General features: G+C 38.8%; 1 protein-coding gene across 2 annotated transcripts in view; it reads right to left on the bottom strand.

Moving 5' to 3' along the window:
* LOC130913453 (E3 ubiquitin-protein ligase DTX1) overlaps nt 1-8,838 on the bottom strand; it is a 60,245-nt gene extending 51,407 nt beyond the window's left edge. For both annotated transcript variants that reach the window (XM_057832085.1, XM_057832084.1), the window contains exons 1-2: nt 8,444-8,838; nt 7,531-8,087 (exon numbers count right to left, since the gene is read on the bottom strand). In XM_057832085.1, the coding sequence (XP_057688068.1) occupies nt 7,531-7,789 (259 nt within the window). In that variant the 5' untranslated portion in view covers nt 7,790-8,087; nt 8,444-8,838. The remainder of the gene's footprint in view (nt 1-7,530; nt 8,088-8,443) is intronic.
* Nucleotides 8,839-11,708: the final 2,870 nt, after the last annotated feature.

Consider the following 11,708-nt stretch of genomic DNA (forward strand, 5'->3'; position numbering starts at 1 on the left):
AACTAAATACTAGACATAAATTAATGATTCTAAGTTAAAAATGACACATTTTTAATAATAAATACAATTACTTACCTTCTTTTTATGGCTAGGTTAAAACAAAAGTGGTTGCGTGACGTCTGTAAACGGAGGTTTTCAGGGTAAACGGACAAATTAAAAATAGTTCGGAGGCTTAGTGCGCCATGAATCTGCTATGGCAGCATATAGACATATTGTTCTATCAAACACAACAGTTCTTTTGGCTTAAAATACAGCAGTTTATTTTAAAGAGGGGTGCAAGAGCAGAAACTGCTTTTTCACTCTTGTCTGTGTTTTCCGCCATATCTATGTGCTCTTGTCCTCGATAATAATGTCTGACATAGGGTGAGCGCATCACATTTGTTCCCGGAAATAATTAGCCACCACACTAGAATGACTGAAAAACAGACGTCTGTGGAAAGATTTTTTATGGGGAAATGGGAATTTTTGCGGGGAAAAGGGCACCTGACGAGCCAGAACATGAGCCTACAACCTCGAAGGAAACAAAATCTATGCTACTTCACAATCACTAAAGACCCACAAACTGCGAAGGAGTGGATTGGTGACCCGTTTGTGAATAAACTGAGTGATTCGAGCATGTCAGTGCAACAGGAGGATCAATTTGCAGAGGTTACAAATGACGGCGACCTTAAACATACATTTGAGACAACAACTCTACAGAGGTTCTGGATTAAAGTAATTCCGGAATATCCTGACATCGCTAGGAGAGCATTGAAAACTGTGCTACAATTTCCAACATTGTATCTTTGTGAAGTGGGCTTCTCTCACTCTCCCATCACACTTTGATGGGACCATCTCGTCTCAGCGAAACAAGCTCAGGCCTCCCACTGATTCAGCGGGTGGGTTATTTTTTTCCCAGCACTTAACACAACGGGGCTAAAAACAAATGTTATTTTATATTTGCTGTATTTTTCTGCCGCACATTGCCGTTGTTCTGACAAATTTTCCATGCGCGTAACTAATCGTAAATGGCCGCGAATGCAGCGATTCCAAAGTAAACACTACAAACTTTCTTTAAAGAAAGGAATATTAACTTACGTTTGCCATGTTAGCTGCACACAAAAACTGCACGCAGCTCTCTCACTTAACAACTTCGCAGTGTCGTTAAGCATTAATTTACGCCATTTTCATGTTGCAAATGTATGTTTATGATGTAAATAGTTTTTTAGCAACGTTGGATAACATTGAGAGTCCAACTGAATATAGAAGAGGGCTTTTTAACGGCCACAAAAACTTTGGGAGCAAAATTTTATAAGGGTGCAAAATTTGACAGAACACCGGTCCGTGTAAAAAAGACCCAAATCATACCGGTCCGTGGTGCAAAAAAAGGTTGGGGACCCCTGCGCTAAAGGGAATGTCATGCCATCATTAACTAATATTGATCCATGTATAAGGCACATCGGAGTACAAGTTGCACCTTCAATGAATTGCCTATTTTTAAACTGTTGTCTTTTAAAGGGTGCACTTTGTTACAAGGCGCAGTGGCAGTAGTAGTAGTGGTTGAAGTTGCGTTATGCATTCACTAGATGGATGTACGCTAAAGGGAATGTCATGCCATGATGAACCGATATTGAGCCATATATAAGGCTCATCGGATTATAAAGCACTGTCAGCTATAGAGGAAATTGAAGGCTTTTAGTATTTAGTATTTAGTACCTTATAGTATGGAAAATATAGTACATAAAATGCAGAAATGGACAGGGTAAGAAGAGAGCAAAGAAGAGATGGGAGTAGGTGACCAGCCTGCTGTCTGTCAGTCCTTCATGTGACAGGTTTACACCAGCCGTGGGGGAAGGTAACACACAGAACATCTCACAACAAGGAGCAATAAAACATCATGCCCCAGTGCATTGCTCAGAGCTGACAAATGGTGGCTTGGATCATTCTGCAGCCAACACAGACACACAATGCGCTATTGCCTACACTAGTTGGTAACTATATTTACTGTATAACAGACTGATACTGCGGGCTTCTTGTTTTGTTGGAAAACATTTTTAAAAATTTAATTCCTCCCCCCCCCCCCCCTTCAGTGGCGGGAATGGGCTTCCATATGGATTGGCTTTACTTTTTCAACATAAAGCAAGAGCAATTATGTGTTTCACCTACAGTAGTAGTATATGTGAGAAGACATACAGAAAAATAGTAGTAAAATATTTCAGAAGGGAATTGAAGTGTGTCATTAAAACTTTATAGGGCAAGTGAGTTATTTTGGTCATTTAAAAAAAGTATCTCATAAGAACCTGGCATCCACATACTGTATGTGGACATCACATTTATTCACAAAGTTAAAATGAATAAGAACAGGAATCCTGTTTTTGTTCTCAATAAACATTTAAACAAAGAGTAATTGCAGTTCCCTTTTTTAAAGTTTATTTAAACAAATGAAATTAAAATAAATAGTATTTACACTTTTCCCCAATTGTTTACAATTAAAAAACATTAAAACAAAAAAGAAAGTCCAAATATAAAAAATTGCTCACTACTGACACAGATAAATGTCCAATTCATTTAAACTGGAAGAACCTGACTGTGAATGCTAATCTTAAAGCAGTAATGTGAAGTAAGGTTGGCCAACCATGTTTTTGAATAATATCAATGTCTAAACAGTTACAAGCATATTTTTGTTTTTTGTTTTTTCCCTTTCAGATTCTTTGTTTAACCCATAGCAACGCCCTTGACAACGAAAATGCTTTTCTTCGGCAATCTTCGGAAATTACGTCACACCGGGAAGTACGAGGGAAGTGCGCCATAGAACAATATTGTTTGTTGCATTGCTTCTCGGTAAGATGCCACGGCGGTGTGTGGCGATGTTTTGTTCTCACTCAAACGAAAAGTTGTATGAGTGGCCAAAGGATAGCAGGGCACATAAATGGACATATTTTGTTCGCACTAAGCGAATGAATTTCACGCCATCATCGAGTAGTGTTCTCTGCTGCAAACACTTCGAAGATGCCTGCTTCCTTAACCGGTCTGCTTATGATCAAGGATTTGCCAAAAAGTAAGTGTGATTTTTGGATAGATGACTGATGACTTTGTCAAAGCAGAGCTGCCAACTGTTGTGGAATGAACAGTATAAACTAGCGACGTTCGCCGAAAGTTAACTCGTGGCAATCCCAGATCATAGTTGTTGTTGCGTTCAGGTTAAGCGTGTTTAAATTGTGCGTCATCTACGATCTTGTCCAAAAGGGTTAATCCACTGTCAATTGGGAAACGGGTGTGGATGTGCAACTAAACGGGTCGGCGTTGCGGTAATTCACGGTCACGTTGCAGTAAGAGACACACACCGCCGGTTAGTTTGTGCACATTTATTTGTATTTGTATTATGTATTTCCACCTTCATGCTTCAAGCATTGCATTGCATTGCATTTGTACGGTTCGCCGTTTCTTTCACGGTGATCGCTTGATAACCTTCTAGTTTGTGTTTTCCGTACAAGAGCCGCTGACAGGTGACAACAACATGCGTGTTGATTTTAATGTCTGGCAGCGAATCAGCGAGCGCACAGGTCACGCAGTGAATCATGGGAAATGTAGTCTCGGGACAACACTGAAGTGGTGCTTTGTAATCTGTTCGCTTGTGTGAAAAAACTACATTTCCTCACGCCATTAGACACCACTTCCTGCCGAGAGCCCCAGCCCCGAGAGCCTCGTACTGTCAGCTCCATGTGTTAATAAGGGAACAAAGCTGTCAGCACGTCGTGTGTTCGATACATTTGTAAACAAAAAGCTCATAACAAGACACAAGGCACAATCCGTTTAAGAGACGTTGGAGTAGTAGGAAGCGAGGAGGAGATCAGCGAGAAGCAAAACTTCGCGGTCGAATGTGGCGGCAGTCCGCTATTATTTTGTTTTCTTATTGTTGCCACAATAAAGTGGAGAAAGCCATCAACGACTCATCTCCTTCTTTCCCCCCAACGTTTTTATATTATCATTTTATATGCACGAGAGCTGCCGGATCTGTCAAAATGAACATGAAGTCTGACTATTATTTTTTTTAACAATGTCATCAGATAGACAAAACATGAAATTATGTGCAAATGCCTGCATCTTCAAATCACGAAAATAATAACCGCCTATATCTTACCAATCTTGTAATCTCGATGGGTCTTGTATCCATTCCATGTCAGGTAGTCTAGGCACATTGGTTGCATCCTGATTACCGTCTGGCTAATACATGTTAGGTCCAACATAAAATTCCAACCTCCTCTTCTTCCTCCAACTCTTCAAAAACTTGGATCTCCTCCCTAGCACTCGATCTATCGCTTATATCGCTGTTTGAATCATTGTTTGAAGGGCTTTGTATGGCGGCCGTATGTATGGAGCTGCCATCGCTGTTCCCGGTGTGATGTATCACTTCCGGGTTCGTCCCCTTTCAGGCTCGAACTTCGGAAACGCGGTTATTTTGTCAAATATTCAACATATAAATGATTTTTTCATGCTTTATTTGTTGGACAATGTTTAATTACTTTAATTGTGACCCTATTTGGCATGTTATGAAATTACTTCACATTACTGCTTTAAACCAGCGATGTGCTAAATTTCCAACCCATTTTAACTGGGAAGGCTGACATTGATCAGTTGTTGCCTGCATTTCTCCGTCAATTTCAGTCAATTAGTTAAATTAGTGCCCTAACCAACTCTAGAGTTTATAGATTTCTTTTTTTTTTCCATTAGCAAAGAAGCTGCACCTTTCAATGTCAAGGAGTGGAATTCATAGCGTGAGCAAACAACCATTAGTACAAAACGCGCGCACTCAGTCACACAAGGTGTTCAAGTAATGGAGTCCTGTTTTGTGTTGCAGAATAATGTGCCTTTTCAGAACACAAAAGTACACCTACGCTATCAAAAACAAACTAAAACAGTATCAATGTTTTTTGTTTGTTTGTTTTTTTTTGGGGGGGGGGGTCCAATAATTTGCCCCACAATTCCAGTTAGATATTAGAAATAATGTTTACAATATTGTTTCCATTCCAGAATTGTGTTGCACTCCTGGCACGGAAAATTATTTTTTATCGGGAAAAAGGTGTCATACTTGTAGTTCTTGTTTGCAGGTGTACCTTATGCTGTGGTAGGAGAGTGTAAGTGAAGCAGTGCAAATTTACATAATACAGAATACTGTAGATCAATGCAGACTTGAGGTCACCTTGCATGCACACGTGTCTATTTGTATCGTTCTTCAGATGTTATGTAGTATCATTAAATTATCTCAAAGATCAATTTTCCTTATCAGAGAGTTTCCAATAGTGACACTCACAGTATATGCAACAAAAATGATCAAGAAGAAGTGAACATTGGCGGGAAAATATCTTGTCTCCAAAAAGAGAGACAACAACAAAATAAAGTAAGATGGAGCGAGTGAATGGTAAGAACTTACATAGCTTCAGTGTAGTAGAGCAAAACCCCAAACCAAACAAAACATCTGGCTACATTTAAAAAGGGAAAGTCTGTTCTGTGAAAATTGCTCAAAACCAAACAAAGACTGGCCTGGCCAGATTTTGCTTTGAAGTGACATGTGGTTTGCTTTTTATCGCGTGATATATGTCAAATCTAAAACTTTGCTCAAGTTGTCAGCGTGTTTGGCCAGTCTTTCACATGGTATGCGCTAGTCGTTTCTAAACGGAGCCACATTCAACACATTAAAGGAACATGATAAACATGATAAAAAGAAGCACAGTTCAAACAGTAATTGTATAGTTTAACCAAATCAGATTCTTATGTCTACTTCAAACTCATCACATGTATCAGACATCCGGAGAAGAGACCTTTGCTCCGAGCTACGGGACCCATTTGCTTGATGAATGTGCCTCCCTCTCTAACATGGTGCCCTTCAGCAAGGTCGCGGCGAACCAGTGACACTTCTGAATGAATAAATGATTGCAGTACGACTTTCATCTGGGCATCTCTTGGCATGTGGACACTCCTAACTCAGATGTTCCGAAGCAGGCCGAGACATGGAGGACTCACATTCATTCCCTTGAAAGTTATATAAGACTTGTGTGTCTAATACATCAAGGCTTGGTTTTAATCAGTCCCAAAGAGAGTTGATCATTTGTGAAGGAAGCACGATTTTCCAAACCATGCAACCCCATAATCTTTAAACAACAGTGTATGGGCCAGACTATCCTGAAGGGCAGAGATCTCCAATTGGCAGAGCGTGGTCTGGGTCCAGACCCAGAACTAAACCCCATAAAAGAATTTCCATCCATCCATCCATCCATTATCTTCCGCTAGGATTGAAAATGTGACCCGGGCGCTTCTACATTTAGCAACACTGTCATTGTAGGCACAGAGGGGGGGAAAAAAATCAGATCAAATTAAACCCTCCCAAAAGGAAATGAAAATGCAATTGACAGGGTCACATGTGTTTACTGTATTCTTCCCAATGGGAGCACCTATTGAAAGCGCAAGTGTGAAATGCCATTATGAGACAAAACATGAAGGTTTTGAACAAAAATAGCATTTCATGAAGTGAACTCATAGACTTGGTGAACTATTAATTTCAATTCAATTGTTAAGCTTTGTTAACAATAACAACAAAAATCAGACTGCTGCATAAAGATGATAAACAGAATAGACAAACTCCAGTTTCTCCTTTTCTCCATTTTTCTGACCTTAACTTATTTAGTAAATGAGACACGTTAAACTCTTAAGTTATAGTACCCTGGCAGAACTTTTAAGAAAACATTTGAGAAACTTAACATTTCGGAAAAGGACAATCTTTGAACAAAAATTAAAATGCATTATAAACAATTAAAAAAACAACAACTAGATAAGCCCGTTTCGTCAACCCCCTTATTGCAGATATTTCACCAATCCTCCCAAGGTTAGAAAACAATGCACAGTTGCTTTTAGATTCTCTCTCATTCCACTTTCTTCTTTTGCTCCTGTTTATACTGTACATTCTTTCTTTGAAAATATTCCGCCACGTGTAGTCATGAATTATTGAGCCACAAAGAAATCAAAGCACCACATTTTGAGCACCAAGATATATTTTAAAAAATATCAATATTTGACACTAGCGCCTTACAAGAAAAGTGTCCCTGAATCAATATTTTTTGTCAGCTCTCATTTCGGGACAGTTTGAGCTTATTGTAACTGGTAACACACTGCACTGGACATTGTCACAGCGCTTGCATGTTGTGGCAGATAACCATGAATTCACACCTAAGGCTATTTAAACTCTTCATGGCCTAAACAAACATTTCTGGAAAGAATTTTGAGTCCATTGAAAAATTACCAGTTTCTCTGCAAAACAATTTCCCTCATTATATTTCAGTAAAACTGATAGTTTTGGTTGTTTTCTTTTCTCCACCAAATGCTAGCAACATAACCCCAAATTTCCTTTTTAGAATATACAGTATTTGCAGGAGGGAAAATGGTCCAATAGGTCTCTCTTAAATTTTTCCTAGGGCTGCATGTATTTTTGGACACTTACAAAAAAAAAAAAAAAAAACCAAGCATCCCAATTTTCCACATGAAACTTATGTCTCTTACCAGTGTCCTGTCGAAACTGATGCATTGACTGCAGGTCTATGACGTAAGGAGATAGTTGGCCATCAACCTGTCCCAGGACTACAGTTCCTCGGGCGTCCCCCTTTAGGATGTTCTCAATATGGTGGCACACTGCTGCACTGTAGGGCCTCCAGCGCCCATGTTCATTCATCCACTCCCAGACCACCACTCTTGCCAGGTTTTGTGGCGGGTAGCCCAGACCATTGGCAGGTAGCAGCAAGCCCGGACCAGGGCGAGCCATTGTCCTTTGCAGGCTAGACAGAGATCCACCTGTCAGTCAAATATCTCCCCGGACCTTGTCATCAGCACGACACTGGAACCAGCTTAGCCCAGCAACTTCAGTGGTCTGTTTTCATGCAAGGAGCCTTGCAAAAGTCATAGTCCTCAGCTACTTCTTGGAGCAGGCCGTTTATGACTTGCCGTTTTCTCCTACATCAACCAAGCAGAAGCCTCCGGGGTCCAAGGTGGCAGATGTTGATGGGGCTGCAGCAGCTCCTCCTCCTCCTCAAGAGCAGGTAAACAAGGGGAGGGGGGACTTGCTGTAAAAATGACAAGAAGGTTAGGTGCACTGGTGAATATGCTGAGTTACATCACTTTTTAAAGCCAGTTCGAACCAGAGATTGTATCCACCGTTTACACTTAAAATGAGACAAATGTACACTACAGTATGTCCACTGCATGGTAAATCGAGGGAAAATGTTGATGCTCCTCAGGTTGGAAAGGGGTGACCGATAGGATCACCATAGTTTATCAAATAAAATATCATTTTACCAAGTCAATCGAACTAGAATTCTATAGAAATTTACTCTGGGCGATATGGTTTGCGCACAATGCCTCATATTTGGTTCATTTAACATGCACGGTCATTACGTTGAATTGATGGTGTCATACAGACCTGTAGGCTGCAGATGTGGTGCCTCACATCTGCGAGGCAGACGCTACATTTCCCTGGACACGGTTTAAAAAAACGAGTGAAAAAACGAAAAATAATCCAAAAACGTGATGCTTTAAATTGGTTGTGCGTGAAAACGGTTTTCTACAACCGCGCGCCGCAACAACCATCCAATACTGATCGGAGGAGAAAAAAACAGGAGACGTCGCTTCTTCAGTGTCGCTTGTCTGCTTCGCCAGTTTTGTTGCTCCACCGTGCACGAGTGCCTCGACGTGAAACGTGAGAAGCCACCGTCCGCGGGGACGAGTCCAGCTGACGTCACATTTTCAAGCCTCAAACAATTAAACGCCAATGCTTGAGCGCACCTGTATGGTTAGTGGTCGAAAATTCATCCAAGCTGTCCGAGCAGTTCGAAAAGATAAATTAACTTCCGGTGTCGTATTTCAGAATAAAAGCTAATTTGTGCTTGCTGTCGTTGGTCCTTTTTTATTTTTATTTATTTATTTATTTATTTTATTAACTTAAAAATAATAATAATGATTTCCTGAAATTTATTATCCAATCAAGGAAGTAGGTTTGGTCTCAACATTGGCGGGGACGATATGACAGCATAACCTGTTTGTAAAGTTTTTGCTGTGAACGGGACCTTAATAAGACCAAACAGATTGGGTGAATGGGGTTCAGGGCTACATTTCTCACGAATATAAACCTAATTAATTAGATGGATAGATTTTTATTAACGGACTAATTGATTGGCTAAATTTTCAATGCAAAATAAATGTGTATTGACTTATACTAACTTTAATGTGTATTGGTTCAACCATTGTTTTCAAAAATTACAATTTTTTTTTTTTGAAAGCTGTTAGAATAAATGTCTGCATTTTATTAGCAAATTTTAATTGCAATATTTGAACATTAATTAGCAGTATACACAAAAATATAAACTTGTTAATAATCTCTTAACAATCTCGGAATGCAAAAAATAAACATGTGTCTTAAGACCACTCAACATAGTCAGTCTAAATAAATAAATGAATACTACTGAAAAAATTTTTTAGTCTGGGAATAACACAAATAATTAAAAATAGAGCCCTCCTTCAGGTAAAACACTACTGCTTTTGTCTACAAGCACAGCCAAACTCGACAAAAAAATGAAAGCTCCTTCGAGCTGCTTTAAGACCACATAAATAAAATAAAAGTGAAAATTGACGAGAAGGGGGTAAATCTCGGTTCACTACATTTCTCACAGTTTACTTAATGTTATCAGTAAAAACATACAGGGGGACACCACTATAAGCAGCTTACTACTAGAATTATAAGGTTAGCAAATGCAGTTTGGATTTTCAGTAGCAAAGTTAGTGGTGTGTTGCCCACCTCCACAACATTGATGTCTTTTTACATTACGTACAGTGGCTGCTGCTGCTGGCTGAAAATACACTTTTAATATCCTTCCTCTTCGAAGGGGGCAGATGAGGCGGCATTTCATCGACACGTAATTCTGTCGGGGTTGTCTGTGTGTGCGGGATGGTTGAGGGGTCAAGTCATCAGCCAATCAAATGTGGATTTGAGGGGAAAAAATGGACCGCCACATTCAGCAAGTCAAAAGGGGAAAATGTAAGTCTAAATATAATGATGATAACTCACTTAATAAAGGTAGTCATTTCTATACTTACAACATATTGGAAGACAAAATTACCTTTATAACTGAAGTCATTACATATTGCAAATAAGGTCTCTTAAAATTTGGTGGGAATAATTTGATCATCCTGAAAATTTGGTAGTGTTATGTCCCTACCGTCCCTATGCAAACCTACACCCTTGTATCTAATGTGGGTATTAATCCTTTTAGGGACCGTGGTTACTATGGTGAACTGCATTCAAAAGTTGACACTTGAAACCTTCAATACCGAGAGACTATGTTTGTTCATTAAAAAAAAAAAAAAAAAAAAAAAAAAATCAGCATTATATTAATTATTTAAATTATTCATCATAATTGTATATTTTATGTTATGTTCATATATTTATAAATACATTAGTTATTGATACAATGTTAATAAAAGCTAAATTAACTAAATTAAAATGAATAAACTCAGAAATACACTGGTTACGCCCCAGGTAACATTCTAAGTAGTTGTTTTTTTATTTTTTATTTTTCTATAGTATTTATCTTATTCCATGCCAGTGACTGCAATAGATATTCAATTTATTTAAACTGGATGGACTGGCCGTTAATGATCATCATTCCCAATCCATTTTGACTGGGAGAGGTGAATAATGGCCGTCAATGGCACCCAATGATTTAAATGAATGCCTTGAAAGGGTTAAAAACAAAAACCATTACCCCATGACGGGGTAAAATCAACGTTTATTTGCACTTTCATATCATTTCACCTGTTATTCTTCTCAATCTTGTTGGTCTAAAGTGTATGTGCATACAATGTAAGCAGTGGGGGTGTTTGTGTGCGTGTGTGTTGGATAAAAATCAGCATGAGACTGAAGTGATTATTCCCCAAAAATGAATAATGCATAAAGTACATGAATAAATACGTATCAAATGAGAGTGAGACCGATTGAATGGCATAGAAAATTATGTGATAGCACTTTTAGTTTTCTCTCAGTTAATGCACGGGCGACATATCAGTGAGCATATACGGTAATTCTTTTAAATTCAAAAATTAAAATATATAGTAATTAAACCCTTTCCCCCTCTCATTTTATGTGTGGATGTACAATGTTGTTTTGTGATATGTTCCTCCACTTGACTGGCAGTCAATCCAGGGGCAGTCAGCTGGAACAGGCAAAAGCTCATTCGTGACCCTAATGAGGAAAATGAAAATAGATGGATATAAATAATTGTCTAATTTGAAACACATTGGGTTGAATAAGGTCAAATTCATTTTTAATTAAACATTAAGAATATGCCCTGCAATAATTGTATTGGTGTGGTCAGTAATTGTCAGCCAAGATTTTAGTCTAAATAGTAGTGTTAATACCCAAGTTTGATTTATAGGAGCGCTTACTACTCAGTTTTACCCAGATGTCATTTTTCAATACTGTACTGTACTGGCAGCGACAGACTTGTTGCCTGTCGGCAATCCAGTACCACCATCTAGTGGTCATACGGATAACGCAAAACAACACCAAAAACGAGTGCCTACTTTCAAGTTATTCTAGTCCTTCTCAATTAGCATATTGTGATAAAGTTCATTATTTTCTGTAATGTACTGATAAACATCACTTTCATATATTTTAGATTCATTACACACAA

The sequence above is a fragment of the Corythoichthys intestinalis genome, chromosome 3 (genome assembly GCF_030265065.1).
Source record: "Corythoichthys intestinalis isolate RoL2023-P3 chromosome 3, ASM3026506v1, whole genome shotgun sequence".
Taxonomy (NCBI): domain Eukaryota; kingdom Metazoa; phylum Chordata; class Actinopteri; order Syngnathiformes; family Syngnathidae; genus Corythoichthys; species Corythoichthys intestinalis.